At 36.5% G+C, this 20,105-nt stretch overlaps 1 protein-coding gene across 1 annotated transcript in view; it reads right to left on the reverse strand.

Moving 5' to 3' along the window:
- DOCK4 (dedicator of cytokinesis 4) overlaps positions 1-20,105 on the reverse strand; it is a 167,659-nt gene that overhangs the window by 17,932 nt on the left and 129,622 nt on the right. Inside the window, exons 35-43 of the mRNA XM_009327700.1 lie at positions 18,570-18,630; positions 14,848-14,941; positions 10,980-11,128; positions 9,821-9,907; positions 8,098-8,202; positions 5,681-5,822; positions 4,920-5,086; positions 3,566-3,652; positions 1,684-1,860 (exon numbers count right to left, since the gene is read on the reverse strand). Coding sequence (XP_009325975.1) covers positions 1,684-1,860; positions 3,566-3,652; positions 4,920-5,086; positions 5,681-5,822; positions 8,098-8,202; positions 9,821-9,907; positions 10,980-11,128; positions 14,848-14,941; positions 18,570-18,630 — 1,069 coding nt within the window. The remainder of the gene's footprint in view (positions 1-1,683; positions 1,861-3,565; positions 3,653-4,919; positions 5,087-5,680; positions 5,823-8,097; positions 8,203-9,820; positions 9,908-10,979; positions 11,129-14,847; positions 14,942-18,569; positions 18,631-20,105) is intronic.

A 20,105-nucleotide genomic window follows, 5' to 3' on the forward strand; every position in this document is an offset into this window, starting at 1 on the left:
GGGAAGGGCAGAATCAAGAAGGCAGCAGCTGGACAAAGGACTTTATTTGCCGGGTCTTATCTTCTTAAAGCTTGGAAATTGCCCAAAGGAAAGGAGGATAGATGTAAAGACATGGTCATGCTTACCTCAAGACCACGTGCTCCAAGACTAACTGAGTTTTGAGCTTTGTACAGGGCAGAACGCAAGAGCAAATGAAACAGAGAGGTAGAGAAAAGCATTTACAGAGGAGAGGAAAAGAAGGGAGGTAGAAGATAAGTAGTGGCAAAACAGCAGGAAGACATACAAAGACTGAAAAAGGGATGTGCAAAGAGAATGAGGGTGAAATAGAAAAAAAACCCCCAAATCTCACAACTATTGCTATCAGTTTTGGTGTTTACAACACAAATAGGTGAAAAGTCCTATTTTAGATATATAGCAAGAGAGAGAAGGAGAGGACAGAAGGGAATCGAAATATGAAGGCTGTCTTAGGAGATCAAGAATTGCAGCTAAAAACAACAGTAAGAAAGGAGCAAGCTAGAACCTTTAATATGCTCGTGAAGAATGGAAAGTATGCAGACACCGAGCTAGCTCTGACACTGCTAATTCAAACCAGACATAGCTCTGACATGACTGTGTTTCTCAAGGGACTCCCTTCGTGGCGCTTTACTATGCTAAACAGTTTTGTTGTTGTTGTTTAAAGGCAGCTGGAAAACATCAAATATGGTACTGCTTTGCTTTAGTCTCACAATTTTCATAACGTTGCAGTTTTGATGACAGATTCTAATGCTATAGCAGGCTCAGTTTCTTGTAGTTTAATTTAGATACAGTTTTATCAAATTTAACACTGTTGACTGATCACCGAATCCTGCAGCCTTTTAGACAAGCGGACAGAATGTTATTCAACTTGACATTTTCAATGGAAAAGGAACAACCAGCAGACTCAAGTATTTCATAAAACTATTAGGAGAAAGAGGAAGATCGAGCTGGGCTGAAAAAAAAGATATCCTTCCTTTCTTTTTACTGCAGTTTCAAAAATCCCACAGAACTTTGTGGAAATACAGCATCCCAAACATTTAAGGTTCTCCTAAGGTGATTCAGAGATGATAATAGTGAGCAATAACTTTTGGGAACAAATCCAGCGTTAGACATTTCTTAATTATATGTATTATTTCTTACTAGATTTTTCCAGAAAATAGCTTTCCTCAAAAAGTTGGAGAAGAGAAAGAAGGATCTAGAAGCATATGATTCTTCAAGATAATAAATTTCTTGTTAAGAATTTTATGTGTATATATTATCTTAAAATTAGAATGTCAGTACACAAAAGTAAATCTGCTGGTTGGCCAGAAGTAGCTCCTGACCTAGAAGGGCAGCGGGGAGGGAATGTATTATAATAATATAGTTACAATTAACTATTTCATTAAAAATCCCCAAACAAACCACTAAAGAATGCAGGGTAACTGTTAATTGACTCATCACTGGAGTAAGTTTATGGGACTATCTGCAGCAAAACGGTTGTTTCAATAAAGCTATACATATTTAACATCACCTCACCCAAAACTGCAATACAAGTATAATTAAAAACATTATTGATATAGTACTTTCTGTCCTCAATTCATACAGAGGAGCTGCATCTGTACAGAGAAAGAAATTAGTAAGAAACCATCTTGTAACAGATTTTTAATAAACATAAAATAAATTGCTTACCTCTTGGTATCTAGCAACTCCACCATTAACTGCTGCATCAATGACCCCATTTAGACACATCGTGAGAGGGTTAATATTTTGCATCTGTCGAGTTTGACACTGACTAATCAGCGTTCTCAGCTGCTGGTTCTTATTTTCTAAGACTTCAATAGCATTCTCAAGGGGACTCATTTCCACCTGAAAGAGGAGTGAGAAACATTGCAAACGTACTTAATCTTCAGTTGAAAGATGAAATATATTAAAGGTAATTTTTGATTTCTTAAAAGAAAACAATGTTATTCTATGTTCTAGAGTATTGTGGCAGAAAAAATTCTTCTAACCTGGGCTACACTCTCTCAGTGTACACTCTGAGCCCAGAGAGAATTAATTTTATCACGTAATCAAGGACCAAAATAAACAACCCTCCCTCTCTTCATTATCTGACCTCGAGAGATACTCAGCCCTTGCTGCAAAACACTCACACACTTCAGCCTGTGGTGGAACTGTTGGAATTCAGGGCTAAACTGTCCTTGGTAACTTTACCTAAACTGGGCTGGGGAGAGAGCTTCACCATGCTTAAGGGCACAGAACAGAGCTTAAGTATGGGCGAGCTAGTTCCCCCACCCAAAGTGAAGTCAACAACCAGATGTTATGGATGAGCAGTTTGAACGTAAGCTTTGAGCTAAGATGATAATCAAGCTATAGTCAAGGGCAGTCCTTGAGTGGGATGTGCCTGTCCTCTCTAGAGGGTGAGGAAGCTTTTCTCACAGGTAGCATGAACTGCAGGAAAAGCGAAAAGCTAAGCGATGGGAAGAGTACAGGCCTGCAGTTGCCACAGTTTACCAAAACATCCAAGCACAAATCTGAGTCATGATCTAATGCATACCCAGAAAAAATAATTACAGTTAACTTTTGGAAATGGTGGCTATAATGGTAACATGACAGTAAACTGAGGGTCTTCATATTAGGGCTCATATTAACCTAGTAAGGACTCAGTAGGAGTCAACTAACAAAATTTCTCATGTCACAGACAGTTTTTTGATTTTTACTAAATTCCTTTTTTGGTTTTCTACAGGAGAATATGAGGACAGTGAACGAATGACATTTTGTTGGTATTACAAAAGAAAAACACAACAAAGTTCTAGAGAAAATCAGTTGTACAACGGTATCCCTATCTTTAATGGGACTATTGTAAGACTGGCTTTGACAGGAAGGAAAATAGTTACAGATGTTATACTCCTGGGCTCCACAACTGACCAATTATTTAGAGATCTTTATACGTGGAGTACTCCTCCGAATACATTTGAAAGGTATTTAAGGATTTTCTAAGAAATATAACAACAAAGAAGGAGAAGAAATTACAATGTGTCAATAACAGATTGCTACATTAGACCCTAACTCCTACAGGTTGTGTGTGGGCATGCTTCCCTGCCCATGCTGAGATCTGGGAACTTCAACAGAGCTCTAGGCAGACACAGAGATATACCCACATGGCGTTCACTATAGGACAGGAACTTGGAGAATGTTTACTTTTCAAGAATACTGAAAGATACGTTATGTTAAGCTATAGATATTCTAAGTATTAACCGTTACATCATGCTGAGTTTTAAGAAAGTAATTTGCTGACATTAAATGTTGCCTCTGGCTGCCCATTATTGTTCTCAACTCCTTTTTTCCTCAACTGTTTCAATGAATCATAAGGGTGGTTCTTAATCATACTTTTCAAGGTAAGAGAAACCAGACCACTCAAAATACTTTGTAAATAATTCTGTTGTCACCAGCTTGAAAACTTGCTCAAAGAAATTAGATATGGGTAATAAATCTTAAAGTAGTTCATCAAATAACATATGGATAAGGAAGTAAACCAACCCACAATATGTATTGCAATCAGTCTCATACTCACTACTTCACGTTTTTCCACTTCAAACCATCGAGATATTCCAGGTAAACTCTGCACCAAGATCAGTGTGGTTCTTTCCACCCACAGACTCTGCAATATACAAAACCAATTTATTTCCTGAATTTGCCTCTATATTTTTCTTAATTATTCCCAGTTTTCTTTATGAATACCTTCATTTAAGTAACAGTATACATTTAAAAAAAAAGTATTAACATCCAAACTTCTATTGAAATGTCTATCCCAGAAGCCCAGGACATTCACTTTTCTTCTTACTTTCTAGGACCTACTACTAAGTAGTGATTTCTGCTGATTCTTCATTCTTAAACATGGTATTATTCTATATTATATGTTGTCCCCTGACCTCCAAAAGTCGCTTACAACTAAATTAGCATTTTAATATTTCCTTTCCAAGGTAACGTCTGAGAAGAGGGAGAGTTCAGAAGCAGAACAACTTACAGATCACACAGAGTGACCAGCTCTCCTCTGTGAAGTCCTATTTGAGATTCCACAATGCATGGCTGGTGGGATACTCAAATGTGCTACTGTTAAACACTTTGTGCAAGAGGTTTGTGAAATGACAAATCAACACATAGGATAGTGCTTACACAAAATATATATAAGCTGTACAATTAAAATAAAGCCCTAAGCTTTAATTAGAGGACAATAGTGACTTTATTTGGCTAATGTATTACCCTTAGATTTCTTTCCTCTAACTTTATAACAAAATTATTATGGGATAATTCTCTTTGTGTGTCTGAATACCAGAATATATTCTGCGTCAGGACGTTAAGTGTTTCTAGTGGGTCAGAATTAAAATTACATCAGAAGAATGCAAGATGAATTTTCAGTGTGACATTTTTGTTAGGAGGAACAGGTCATTTACATATTAGGGAAGGAACTATTGCTCTTCCCTGAGACAATCTCTAAGTTCAGGGGTAGTTTTTAGTCTTGAAGTCACAGGAACAGAACATTATGCTGCAGTTTAGTCAAAACCATCTCTCCCTTAACATACTTAACAATGTTTTCCCATCCACCTTATAAACTTCTCTGGAGGCTGCTCTGCTGTCTCCAGTTCTGCCTTCTATATATCACTGATGCAAAAACAGATAGGTACTTTTTTCTCTCCTATTCCCATATACAGCAAGACCTTCCCATCTCCCATATATTTTTCATATTATTTTATTTAAAATGAGAAGTGAAATAGTCAAACCTGAGCTACCGTGTCCTCTAGAGAATTTGTTATACCACACTCGGTTGAATAACACAACTGTAGACTATGTTTCAATAACACAACTATCATTGATGTTGCAAATAAATCCATAGGTCCAGTAGCTTGCGAAAGGGCATGGTACGTTACCTTGAATTCATTTTCTTTGTCCTTGGTCCCTTTGTGAAATGGCCTGTCATAACGGAATCGCCAGATGTGATTTACTTTGTAAAAGCTCTTGATGTTATTGGGAATGCCGTCTCTCTGCAGGACTTCCTGGTTTTCTGGAATTGGGGTCACTGCATAAATCTGCAAATCTACACGTAAAGAGTTAAGGCTATCCCGCTTCATTCAAATTAGCATAGCATATTGACTCCTGAAGCATGACAGAAGAAAAACTCTTAAAAGTGTGTATCATAACATGCTTCTAGACTATTAATGGCTTGGGAAAGGAACCTGAGAGATCTTTTGATGGTTTGGGATTTATTTGTACTGTTTTGTTGAAAATTTCATATTTATTTTTGAAATAGAGCTACTTACATGGAATAGTACATGGAATAAAGGGATTTAATTAAATATGTTCTTACACACAATATGTCATGCCATGCTAACATTATGTTGTATTCTAAGAATTTGAATTACTGGAACTTGAACTGATACACCATTATCACAGCAGTGATACTTCTACAAGTATTTTTAGCTAAAGTAAGAATCTTAATAACCTGACAAGGAATTTTTAAATAAAACCAACAATTACACAAAAAAGTTCCAAACATAATAGAGCGACTGGGACGAATTGCAGGGGAATTCTTACCTACCATTGTGACTGAAATTGGCTATAGGTGTACCTACATTTTTTAAAAGCATGAAAGACATAACTGCAGTGTATGGGTTTGTGATTATGTGGATACACTGTGCTTCTGCCTGAAAGATGGTCTCATCTGGCTGATTAGCATGTTGCATAGCAATGGCATGTGGGAACTCATTCAACATTCGCTGCTGGAAGGCCTCCAGCCTTTCATAGTCATGTCCTCGGCAAACAAATTCCTTATTCTGAGCAGACAATAAGAAAAACAAAACAAGAGCAAGTTATGTGAAAATAATTGGGTATCATTAGACAGATCCAAACACATGCTCTTAAATATAGACTTTCCAGGCAACTTTTACATCATTTTAAAAAGGAAAAAATAAGAAACAAAAGGCAAGAATGAAAATAAGAAATCTAGAAAGAACAGGTTACTTAGAAGAAGGAAATTTTACCGTATAAAGCATGTTTTATTCAAAAGTCTGGAAAAATCAAATTATTATACTTAAAGCTTTAATAAAAATTTGAAGAGAGAAATTGTTATTATTGGATTAAAGTATGTAAATAACATAACATCAGATTGTATAAAATGCATAACAAAAACGTAATGCAACAGACAGTTAAGGCAATGAAATGGGCTGAAAGTCCCTTTCCGTGAGGAACTAGGAAACTTTGCTTTGAAGTTATACAATTCTAAAGAAAAACAATGCATAAGAATGCATTCAATTTGCCTTATCCTCTAAATGCTTACGAATTATCAGCCTGGTAAATTAAAATTGTACAGTTTTTGCAATATGAAGTAAAAGAATACTCCTGGCTCCAACATAACTTCTTTTAGCTGCATGCCCACTATGAAGTTGTACTATTATTTTCCTGAGATTGTACAACATCAATACAGATACAACATACAACCTACATTAAACATGAGATGCCTGGATTTGGAGTTGGAACTAGTCACTGACCGTGGTGGTGCTGAGGGTTTCCTGTAGCTGTGGACAGCACTTTTTGATTTGATTCTGCTTGCACACGTTTGAAATAAGGAAATATCTTAACCATTTTTGTAAAAACACTGTTAAATGAATTTCCTTTTAAAATCTATATTAGAAAATTCTAAAAAGTCATTACAAATGTGTTCCTCTTGAAGCAGGTTTAGACAGAAACAGTTGTTTTCTTTATGGTATCTTGACAACAGAGACAGGAAGCTTTGAATTCTGAGAGCTTGGACTTTCGTGGGAATTGCTACAAGAAAGTAACTGCAATAGTGTTATTGTGCAACTACAAATTAAAATGTGAAAGCTTTATTCTTTATTCCTTCTATAGCAACCACAGCCAGGCTGTTTAAAAGAGTTACAAACTGCTTTGCCATAAAAAAATTGAATCAAATGTAGTAATTTTTGAGGTGTTCCTTGTTGGTGCTGCGAGCGTAAATCAGTGCTATGTACATTTAACTTGGAAAATGCCTAAATACTTCCTGGGCAGATGCACAAGCAGTGAAAGACCTACAGGTCTGAAAGTACTGCACTATTGTGCAACTTTTTCCATTACTTTTACTTCATCAGTTGATGTATTTTTAGTAATTTAAACATTAAATTCTTTCTAATTAACATTTTCAAATCGGTTTATACAGATGTCACATTCAGATGACTACTAGGTAATATCAAAAACTATGTGTCCATCAGCCTTGTTTTGTCCATTGCTTTTAAAGGGGAGAGTTTCATGCTATATTTACCATTTGGAATTTGTCATTTTCCCCACCACAAAGGCAAAGAAAAATGAGGCTTTTTAGGCCTCCACCATACAGAGGAGATTCCTTTGTAATTTATTTGAATTACCATAGGAAGAGGAGCTTGGATTATGATTGCAGCGGCTCCATGAATAAGATGGATTCTGTTTTCTTCCCTGGGTGACAGTCAATGCAGCTAAACCACTGCAGACTGTGGAAGCGGGGAACAGGGTAAACACGACTAACATTTTCAAGGGCACTTCAGTAACTTCAGAACCCAAGACTAATGTTCAAGGGTAACTTTATCTATCTTGTCAGCTTTAGCACATTGATAATCAGTAAAACTCAGCATGTTGAATTTCTAAGTGATTTAAAAAAAAAAGGAACTTGGGGATGTAATTACTTAAATGCTAAATTACTGATGTCCCACTGCCAAGGGAGACATCTTCTGACAGTGTTCTGAGTGACCACCAGCAGAAGCAGAACAGGATAAATGGAACAAACTACTATGAAAAATGTTGGTTTGTGGAATAGTATAGGTGCATGTTTTCCAACATAAACATGAACATTAAGTTTACGTGGGACTCTGGAAGCCTAGCATTTGTCTTTCCATTAGACAGGACCTTTTCTTAACCCTGAAAACATGAGGATATTTCATTAATTACCACAAAGAATTCCCTGTTTCTCATAGGATAAGAACTTACATATGTTATGATCAAATTCTCACATAGAGAAAGTGATTATGAATGACAGCATGAATTCCAGAATTGCTCCGTTCTGTTTATTTTCAATTCACTTACTCTCAAGAAGAATGGGAACTTTTTCCCATAAAATCCAACTCTGAAAAATTCTGGCTCCAAACGCTGTTGATCCATAATTTTATCATACAAAGATGCTTCCATCATCTGGGTGAGATTGATAAGAAATGCAATTAGTCTTTTTTGAAAACATATTTTTACCTTAAGCTATCACAAAAGGGAGGGCCTTTCAGCACACTGCTCTGGAGTACTAGAATTGCAGTGCACCTCTGAGCAACAATAAGGACATCTAGAAGTCTTTGAATACATCAGCTTAAATAATTATACCTCTTAATGACCTGAAAGTTTCCAAGAATTTAAAACAAAATTGCTTTTAAATATGAAGTACCTATATTAAAGGAGTGAAATATTAGATTAATGACAACATGGATAGTTCTTTAATGAAAAATGGAAGTAATAGAAACACAATTTGAAACATATGACCCAGTAATCTGCTAATCTTCTCAACACATGGCAGTAATTGTGGTCAGTTTAGTCAGCAAAGTCCAATTTCCATATTCAAAAGAGTTGTGTCCAAATCATACCAGATTCCAATGATTTGAGCATCTAATGTGAGTTCCTTTAAAAATCTCACAATAGCAATTAACATCATTTTTGATCAATACCTCCTGCTTTTATTTCACTCAAAACACTGACACAAAGTGATCTTAAAGTCCCCTTTTTCTGATGACATTTCAGCAAAGCATTCTCTGTTCATAAGTTTTTAATACTGTGAAAAAAAACCAGTATTAGCCCTATTTTAGGTAATGCAGACAGCTATTTAATGTGTATATGATATCAATGGCTGCCTAGTTATGTTGCTGTGAGAAATCCCCGCACCTCCATTTTTGGATTAACATAGGTGGCACAGATATAGTAGAAGGATATTTCCTAATTCAAAAGTAAAACACATTAAATACAATTAATTAAACATGCATAAACTAATTATTTTATTCACATGATGATAGTCGGTTTGCTTTTGCTTATAGGATTCTGCCATTGGGATATCTAAATATGTATGGAATAAGCAGATGACAGGGAGTACTGCCACGTAGCTCTGTGTTGGCAATTTTGCATAATGCTGTTAAGCAGCTCTGGATTAAGTATACTTCAGTCAGTCCTAGCAGCAAGCATCCTACACATACAGAAATGTTAAAAAGGAAGCTGTAATACAAAATTGAGTCCATCAGAAGCAGACAAGAAAAGGGAAGACTGAATAATCTTTAAAATACAGTATCAGAAAGAATGAAGAAAAGAACAATGCTATAACATATGATATTAAACAGACCATATTTTTAAGCAGTAAATAAAAAAAACCGCAAAGGTGTACGTTGCTTGTTGCAAGCTGTTTGCTTGCAATTACAACTGCAAAGATACGTTGCTGCTCCTAGCGAAGGACAGCATAGAGCACATTCCCTGGATAAACCATAGGAAACCAATGAAAGTGAATTTCTAATATAATTTTTCTGCATAAGCATGCACACAAAAGGGGTGCTGTACAGGTACAAACATTGCAAGATCATTTATTTCCCCACTTTTCTTCAAAAAGCTCACATTTCTTTTTTATAATCTTTATTGTAGAAAAAAACCACAAGCTAAAAAATAACGTTTACAAACCAAACCTAAGGGCAATTCCATGGCCAATTTAATTTTCTAAGTAATATTTTATAACCCAAACTAGAATATTTTGGATCTCTGATTGATGAAAAGTACTCAGGTACATTACCCTCATCTTGCTGAGGTTTCTGTAGTCATAGTAGCTCTCATACTGTTCTGCAATTTTCCTGCATAAGATAATGCCATTTTCCCAACACTGCAAGCAAGTAAAAGATGTTCAGTGATTTCAAAGCAACTGTTTGACAATTTGTGATTTATTAGTAGTCTGTTCTTTCCATATTAAGTCATACTTCCAGTAACGGAAAATACTTCAACATATTGTCCACTAGACATACTGATAGCTGCTGAGTAATACTGATGAATTCTTTGAAGGATCAAAAATGTATTTAGAGACTTATTTAATAAGTGATTCTCACAGGACTATCACTGCAAAAGATACAAGTCATTGCAAGAGTGATACACATCTCTTTTGATACTACATATGAGATTGATTCAACACAGTATGATTTTTACATTTTAAAATTGTACTCTTAACATATCCTCCTTAATTTTTGTAGATTGGAAAATATTTTATCGCACCATATAATTTAAACTCTATAAGCTGATTACAGAATTTTCTGAAAAAACTGATGATCAACATCAGTTTGATTACATTTACAAGGCTTACATGGATATTACACTAGCTACACAAAACTGCAATGAATTGCTTGTTTATCAGCAAGACAAATCATCACACAAAGGATATATAAAATTTTAGACTATAGGATAATTACTCTCGCTTAATTCAGAATCGGCATTCTCAGTGATGACAATGAACTGTGATCCCCAAAACCCATTCCTTTTTAGAGATTCTGCAATTGCTATTCTAAAAGACACAACGCGATTTAGAAGGTGTAAACACAGTCTTTATAATCCAGACCCCTGAATTTTTTCCTCACTTGGTCACTACGTGAATTTCATAAGCTTTATATGGCTCATTTTCACCACCTTTAAAATGGGGAGAAATTATACTATCTTTTGTAAAGTGCTTTGACAGTTACAAAGCGAATTGCTACACAAGTGCAAATTATTCTCACATGTAAGTGTGGGATTTGTAGGATACAAACACAAGATTAGAAGAAACCTACTGTGTCGCTAAGTAACTGCTTAATCAGGCAATGAGAAACACTCCCCCTCTAGATCAGAAAAGACTGCAACCCTGGAAGTAATGTCCTAAAATGAATAAACTATCCATTCCAGATCCACTCAGTAAACTAGGACTATTTTACCTTTCCTCTATCAAAGTTTTGAATGATGGTCAGATGGAGACACTCTTTACGTTGCCACTCTGTTTGCATGGGGTAGTTGAGAAATTCTCTCAGTGGCCGATCAGACCACTCCAACAGCTCATCGTACAGCAGGAGCGTGTAGGCAGCCTCTGCAAGACAAATTACAGTACAGTACTTATGAACACCAAACAAATAAAACAGCCAAACAAAGGACACAGAAATGTGAATGCTCTGGTGAGATGCACCTTTTTAATGGGTAACTGATTTATTTCACGTATAAGACAGATGACAGTGCTGGTTTTGGACAGAGTTACTATCTACAACCATTAATAAATTCAGCTTACAATTTTCACACGCTATTTAAAGTGGAGTCACTGGGACAGTTTTCCTGGAGTCTGACAATACAAAGGGGACAGAGAAATTAAGAAACAATTTCCTGCTTAGCCCTAGTCTTCCCTTCTGCTTAGGGAATGGCTCTGCTGTCTGAGCAAGGGAGCAAGGGCCCGAGGACGAGGAACAACAATAAAGAAAGAGGAAAGGAGGTAGATAGGACTGTGAACACAGTCCAAAAGAGATCAAGGCTGGGAGGGAAATGGAGAGGCAGATGCAGACTTCATTCTTTCCAAAATAGAAATAAATCCCTCATAGCTGAGCCTTAACACTCTACCATAACAAATAATTTAGAAGTGCACATGCAAACTATTTTTTAATTTTTTTAAAATTTTTATTTATTTTTAGGTTTGGAAGATCAAACCTATTTTCGCTCTCTGGTCGGAGAACTGTGTAGTAATCTTTAGATCATGATTGGTAGAAATTATCTGGGAATATAAAAATTATTATTATTATTTTAACTTTGATTTAAAGAATTCCTCAGAAACGGTACACTAAAACTAATATTAAACGCATCTGTCTATTGCAAAGTCAGACTTTGGCCAATTACGAAACACCAGAATTACTACTGGTTACGACAATTCGATTTGGCTAACGGTGCATATGCATTATTGTTTTCCAAGTTAGTGCTCACAGTCTATTCTTCCACTCACAGGACAACTTTGCATCAGTCAGTACAAAGATGGGCCACGTTCTGGAGAGGTACTGCATTGGAGAAAGAAGTTGCCTACCGGACTTACTTTATTGCAGGTTTTATAGGTTGTACATAAGGCAAAAAATAACTATGAAGTACTGAAGTACTTTTTATGCTAAGGTAAGGTTGCCCCAGACAACCATATCCTACTTCTGCCTCTGCCATATGAGTTTCCATAAGACAGGTGACTTAAACCAAACTGTGCAGAGCTTTTTCTGACAGTAGTGTTCCTCTTACGCGTCCATCTTAAGAACCCGTGGATGAAAAACCATCACTGCAGCAGATGTTTGTGGGAGAGTGTGCTTTGAATCGAAATGTTGCAAAATGCTAAGCATGGTGCAAAATGATGCTGCACTGCAATACATACGTGCAAGGGAGACAGCTGAAGTTGCACAGACAATCTGAATTCTGGCATCACACAGCTTTCAGGCTGCTTGACTGGTAACATCCTTTGTCATAGTTTCAAACTACACTTTGGTACTCAAAAAATGCAGCACATTTATATACCAATTTAAAAAATCCATGAAGTTGACAACAACAAATCATTCGAAATCAAAACGAAGCAAAAGATAGCAGAGCATAAATACATGTCAGGATAGCTCACTATGACCCTTCTTTTCTAACTTGGCATGCAAGTCCTTCGTTTTAACAGAGCTTTGTGTGCCATCCCAGTACTTTTTTTTAAGTTATCGTAAATGTATATAGAAGGTTTCTAAAATAAGAATGGCCGTACTGGACGAAAGGTCTGAAGGGTCCCTCTAACCAGCATCCTATGTCTGGCAGTGGCCAGCATAACAAATAACGTATTGGTGCCTTTGGGAGAGGTCTGTAACTATTGGCTGTGCACCAAAACAGTAAGGAAAGATAAACAGGGTTGACTCACGATGTGGGAAATTCAATTTATACAGGAAAGTTTCAAACCACTAAACATTTCTAAGATGGATAGATACAAAGACAATCTCATTACACTTCTCAGGTGACTGAGGGGACACAAGAGGAACCAGTGCATTTATGTGCTTCAGCCTCAAGAAAGTTATATTTATAGCTGTAACTGAGTGCTGGGTAAAGAAAGATTTGAACCTATGTTTTATATTAAAAAGGACTTTTTTTTTTTTACAGAGGATTATTAGAAACAGTCCTGTAAATCATACTATGAAAGGAGAGAAAAATTATTTTAAGGGCAAGCTGGCTTCATCCCTAGAATGAAACTATGCAGTTAGTGAACTAATGGTGCAACATGTAGGCATGCCGCTGAAGTAGCAAACTTCTTTTCCTACTCTCATGTACTTTAGATTAGCTGATTTACAAAAGGCCTGTGTGTTGTCGCTGATTGATAAGGCAAGGCAATAGACTACATAAGTCTGTTTTCTAACGGAAAGACTGTCTCTATCCCCATGCCACGGGTGTGAGACAATCCTTCCTTAAGGCTCTCATGGCAAAAAAAAAAAAAATCAGTCTTGGAATCTACCATGGCAAAGAATGCAAAAATAATAAATACAGAGGAAATACAACAAAGTCCTGGAGATAAATTTTGAGCAAAATACTGTTTAAAATAAGAACAGATGGCAAAACAATTTAAAAAAATTAGGTTCATATCAGGTAAACTGAAGGTAAACTGGACACATATTAGCAGCCAATGTGTAAAGGGAACTCAGCATTGCTTAAAGAGTTACTAAAATCTGTTGTGTAAAATCAGGAAATGAACAGTTTGGCACAAAAGCCAGCTGTGACAAAGATACTGCTTGATAATCAAAAGTCTCTTGTGACTCACTACTACCAGGTCACATGAGGAAATGAAAATCTCTCCTTAATATATCCTGCTATCTAGTCTACACTTTAAACCCATGAACTGTAAAGGGACTGTGGAAATTCCAAGTGAAGGATCTTTCCTATGGGTAGCAGAAAAGCCTAAGGAAATTTGCTGTGGCAGTAGGTACCTGTAGCCTGTTTACTAGTGACCCCCAGCCAACTAATCTGCTTTTAAGAAGGAAAAAATTCTGGAGAGATTCTGAACACATGCAGTTGCAATTGCAAATGCTGGGGAAAAGATGGAGGTATTATAAAGTGATATTTTGGCAACCAAAGATTGTTTAATTTAAAGAGATACTGATTTTGTCTTCTCCAGCAATTATTGATGGCATGTAGTTACCCAAATGAAGTGCACTTTATGTTGTATAAACAACAACTATGCACATTATCTTCTTATTTCTTCATTTAAAAGATAATGGCCAGTCCTGGCACTAAATTCGCATTGAGAAATCCTGGACAATAGTACTGCAAATGTGGTATGTGAAGATGCAGAAAGACATCAGCAAAGTGCTATACTTGCTACAGGTTTTAGAGTCTCTGTCCCATTGTTAGTAAGTGATATGGGTCTCCTTTTCTTTTTTTAACCTAAAAGTTAGGTTCTGAAACACAGCTGTGTAGAAACACCATACCAAACATCTAACCAGCAGCATTACAGAAAAGTATATAGGCTCAGATACTACCAAATGGACTCATAAAAACTTCCTCTAAATTTTACTATTCTTCGGCGAAGAATGACTGTATCACGCATTTATTGCTAGCGTGTATCAATAGTAGTCATTTACATTCAACATGGCACAGCAAGTAGTAGAGTTGTGGGGCTGAAAAAAAACATATTTTGAGAGATAACTGCGCAAGGAAACTCAGCTGTTGCCTGGATCAGTATGTTCTGCACTAAGGATACAGCTTACAGGTTTGCAAAAGACCGCAAAGCATGGACCAGTCCTAAATATCTTTTTCTAGTTTGTACTTAATTACCTGTGAAGTTTTGTGCTTTGAGATGTAGGTCATACAGCTTATGAATATAGCGAATATACATCTCTTCCTTGTTCAGTTCAGTCTTGTAAAAATTCTGCAATGAAATTGAATTTTGTAAAGAAATGTAATAGTTAATAAATACATGATAGTGGTTACAAACAAAAGACTTCAAACATAATGCTCTAGAAATACATACATAGATTTGAAAGTTTCACATCTGCAAAGTCATTACACGGAACTGCAGTAATACAGTAAGAAATAGTAAACAGAATAGTAAATTTTCAGTAGACAAGTCAACATGCTCCTGAACGTTTTTTCATTTAAATTCTCATAGAACATAAGAGGAAGAACCTGATAGAACTGAAATCTGATGGTTCTTTCTTTATAAATACTAATCCATCCAAAAAGTGCACCCATATATCCTTACTTAGGCCATTTAACATCTTGCTGAAAGCTGTATGTTGATTTTAACATATTGACAGCACTCTGACTTTTGTATTCATATTTTAACAAAATATCTACTACCTGGTATGTCTACTCTTCCTTCTGCCATAGCAAAATGCCAGAAGGACTTTGGTAGCTTTACGAAGAACTATTCAGTATCGTAAACAGCACAATCCTGAATGAAAAACATGATTTCTTCAGCCCTAACTGATGCTGGGAACTGGTAACTGATGCACAGATTGAAATACAAAGTTGCACTCTAAAGTGATATCCAGGACAAAATTTCTAGAAGTGGCTAAAGATTTCTGGATGTATAACTGCTTTGTTGTTACATGGATAAAATATGGAATGCAAATCAAAACTCTTAGTTCAAAACATTCATTATTTATTTTCAAGCCCTAAAAATGAAGAAGTTAGAGGGAGAGGTGCACAACCCTACATGGACATGCAGCTAGATAGCCATACTTAATGTTCAGGATAATCTGCTTTGGCTAATAAAAATTTATAGGATAGAAGAATCTAGCACTGATCCTCACTAGCAATTAACAATTTCTGTTCTATTATTCAAATCACTTGCTATTTTGAACTCTAAGCGAGTGGCCAAAATTTTTCCCCTATTGTACAGTATTCTTATTCTGTGCCACTGTTTCCTAAATTGAGTTGTTATTATTATTATTATTATAGAGAAAGGTGGGAGGAACATTATGAAAATATCAAAACAAAAACTTTATAGAGAAAGTATTTTTTTAACTGACTTGAGAAAATGACTACATATCAATAGCTCTGTAATGACATGCCCCCTTTAGGCTACCATCTGCCTTTATAATCTAAAGACTTCTCTTTTCCTCCCACGAGGTGTAGATCAGGAACAGATGCTTCTCTTTAGAAGAGAAAATGAAAACATATCTGTTTGTATGTTCATATTTACCTGTCTGAAAAAAAGCATAATCTACAATACAGAATTGCGAGCAATAAAGCATAAAGATTAAGACAAAATACGGCACTGAACTGCAGTACTGGACTCCTTGGCTCTTACCCCTAAGCACTAAAGGCTCCAGTACTTGTCAAAAGTCTAAACTATACAAATCAACTGGTTCTGCTCCGAAGCTCAGCTCTGACAATGTCCAGCTGGTCTGTAAGGCACACCAGAGCAAGACAACCCAGTCACAGCTCAAAAAATACATCGTGCTAATAAAGGTGCCGTGTGATTTTTCAACAAACTACTTCAAGATGTAAAATATAACAGATGTAGTCTTCAAAAGGGGACATGATGTAAAAAGTAGACTTCCCTAATTAATAAAGACTTTTTTTCCTAAGAAAAAAACAGCTCTAAAACGATATTCAAACAGGCAATGTGGACATGTTCTGCTTAAACGACATGATGTCATATGCCAGCATAGAGCACCACAGGAAAACGTCTTCTTTCTAAAAAGAAGATATAATTTTAAATTAATAGAACCTGAAATATCAGTTAAATATCAAACCCCAATGAGTACCAGAGATGCCTGAGAAAAACTCCTCAGTGTGTTACCAAAAGTTATTCAGTACACTTTCAATGCTTTTGTACAACTCTGTGATGACTGAGTTCTTTCCTTAGAAATTCAACTTTAAATTGGAGTTAGGTGATTCTTACACATAAGGAACTAACTCCATTAGACACCTCTTAAACCAGCTTTTCCAAACAAGCATTACTAATGTGAAACCTACTCCAGATGATCCAGAGGGTGGGGAGAGTAGGAAAAAACTTCCTACCTTCTCCTTTCATCTAAGTTGTCGCTGCTGGTGCATACCTCCCCTTCTGCATATTTCATGATGTGGCATAATTCCAGTTAATTTGATAACTTGGTTAACTTGGACAATTCTATTTTCTGGAAGAACAGCATATACCTCTATGGCAAAACAATGTAAAAATTCTCTTTTCATGCCAACGTCTTATCTTTGGAAGTCAGAATACCTTCAAAGTAGTGGTGAAAAATGAAATACTGCTTCCTCCTCTGGACTTCAAATAATTTTAACATTATACATTCCTCTAATTACTTGTTGCATGAAACATCTTTTGCGATGACAACCAGTTCATCCATCACATGGGCAAGCAAATGTCTTAAAATTTGTGTGCTACTTCTGTAATTGAAATTTCCTTTTCAAAATTTAGCCTTTGTCGTTTCTCTGGTGTGCAAACAGTATTAAAGTTTGTCTGAAAATTATTAGGATATGAAATCCAACTTAGCCTGTACAAGTCATTGAAAATCCCATTAAAAAGTACTACGGAGTTTTGGGGGTTTTAAATACTTGAATTTTCTTTTTGTGCAAATCTTGGATGATTTGCTAATAATAGTTTAAAAACTCCTTAGTGATAGGATGAAAATAATCCAGGTGCTTTACAGAATTCAGATCATGGCAGATATTCTGACAGAAAGCCAGCTGCTCTACGGCTACGTAGTAAACATCATCCCTATTTAGAGAGCACTATTTTCCTACTGAAGAAATCCTTTATTCTCTTATGTATAACCACTACTTAGAAGTGATACCAAATTGTTTCACTGACGTCAAAAATGCAGAATTACAAGTCAGCTTATTCTGTTTTTTCCCCTGGCTAAAAATATAGCTTTCCAAAACATTCACCATGAAAATGGAAACTTTCCAAGGTTAACGGAAGTCAACAAACTTGTCAGTGGAAACTGGCCTAGAACCAAAATACATCTTGTAAACAAAAATGAAATCTTTTTCATACTACGAATTTGCACTGTTGGTTTGTTGTAATGATGATAACATGACAAGAGGAGGTCCTGAGCAGCATTTCTGGCTCTTCTATTGGGAAGAGAATAGACAGCCTGCAGTCTTCAGAAGATATCCCATATTATATGTCGTAAGAATCAACTTGCATCAGTTATTGGGGAAGAAAGGAAACAGAAGAAATCATGTAAGTTTTGTTGAGTTTGGGGAAGGAGGAAAGGCTTGTTTATTTCTATGACTCAGAGACCAATTAAACTTGGAAAATACTTTGGTGAAGTTTATCCAGTAGGAAAAGACTGAAAACTGAATAAAGCAGTATTACAGATCTCTCAGAGCCCAACTATAAAATGCCAAGGAAGACTAACTCCCCACTGTATCAATTTCACCCTGAAAAAAAAAATCAGTGATCCTAAGTGCAGTATCATTCTGTCAACTTCCACTCAAACTGCATCGAGAAGCAAGGTACCTCCTGTTCAAATGTGTGGCTGTATACTAGAAAATGCTCAACTGAAATCGAAAAGGGAAAGAAAAAGTATTATACAAACCAAAAGGCTAACAGTGCAGCCAATCTTTTTGCCATCCACTTCTCCCATTTTCATGCAGTCCCTAAAACAGAAAGTAATGAAAGTCAAAAGGAATGACGTTTATCCTCTTATAGTGAAGCACACCTCAGAAAACGGACATATTTGACTCAGCAAGCTGACTGAAATGATGCAACCCAAAGGCATTTGGGTGAACAGCTGACCCAGGTGCGTAAGGGATTTCATGCCTCCTTTTCTAGGACATGGAATACCTCAATCATCAAGAAACTCAATGTTTTTTTCTGGCTCTGTCATTGATTTGCTAGGTGACTGCTGGAGATCATTTGGTTTCTTCACACCTTGTGCTCAAATCATGCCAGTAAAAACCAGCATGTCTGCCAGAAGAGGCAGTCCCGCTCCCTCCTGCTCTCAGGAACTCATTCCCAGTCCTGCACTGCTGCCTGCACAAACCTCAGGAAGAGATACAGGTTAGGTAGCATCTTTTGCTGGGTTAGTTTTAGACCACGTCAGTCAGATCACCAAAGTGCAGCACAAACACTTGTGTTGGCACAAGGAAGAGGGTGATGTGAATGAGGGAATGAGCAGGGATGAGTCTGCTTTCTTCAGAGACAGTGTACATCTAAATTGGTCATGGAATTTCAGCATTAGTTCCTCCTCTGTGAAAAAACAGAATGACACTGACCTCCTCTGTAAAATGCTCCAAGATCCACCAAATTTTCCTCAGTACCACTTTATAATTAGTATCATTTATTGTTTGGGGAGGCAATAGATCTGACCGCCAAGTCAGAAGTTAAAATGGAACCACACAGATTTTGATTATGACAAAGGGAAAAAGAGTGTCAGTATAACCATACTGGAGTAAAAAAATAACAGGCAGACATCACTATGCAGTCACTAAAAGAAATTTAACGTAGTTTTAAAACATTCTTGCATACATGAGCTAAACAATTGTCCCAAATACTCCCATAACCACCACTGTGCACAATTGTTTTGAATGATGTTGGATTGAGAGCCCTGGAGGTTGTAATCCAACCAGTCCCTGAAGAGAAATAGCACTTCCAGGCTTCTAGAAATTAAGAGTTCAGTCTCTTTGTTGACAAAATAGCCTTCCTTTCAAACTATCAGTGAGGAAAGCAAGTGGAGTACCAGGTCTTACCATGTGTCCCCCATGGAATCGGGGAAAAAACTAACACTTAAGCTCTACAAAGTGCTACCACTGATGGCAATAAGGAGGACTAAGCTGAAACCTGAAGTTTCTACACGGACTTCACAAGTGACTGAGAAAATCCCTCTTAGTCTCCCACTCCTAAAAGGGAGTATCCGTCTCTTATTTCCCTCTCCTTTGTTCAGGTGGTACAGTCAGATGCGAGCTTCTCACCCAGAGATCATATCTTTGTATTCATACTTACTGTGCTGGCTGACACTATAACTAAGCATGATTGACATAGTGATAAGAATTTTACATATTCTGTAAAACAACTGTCAGGTGATTAGTATTGAGCTCTGCATCTTCAGACAGACTTGAGTCACTAACCTACT

The sequence above is a fragment of the Pygoscelis adeliae genome, unplaced genomic scaffold (genome assembly GCF_000699105.1).
Source record: "Pygoscelis adeliae isolate BGI_AS28 unplaced genomic scaffold, ASM69910v1 Scaffold113, whole genome shotgun sequence".
Classification (NCBI taxonomy): domain Eukaryota; kingdom Metazoa; phylum Chordata; class Aves; order Sphenisciformes; family Spheniscidae; genus Pygoscelis; species Pygoscelis adeliae.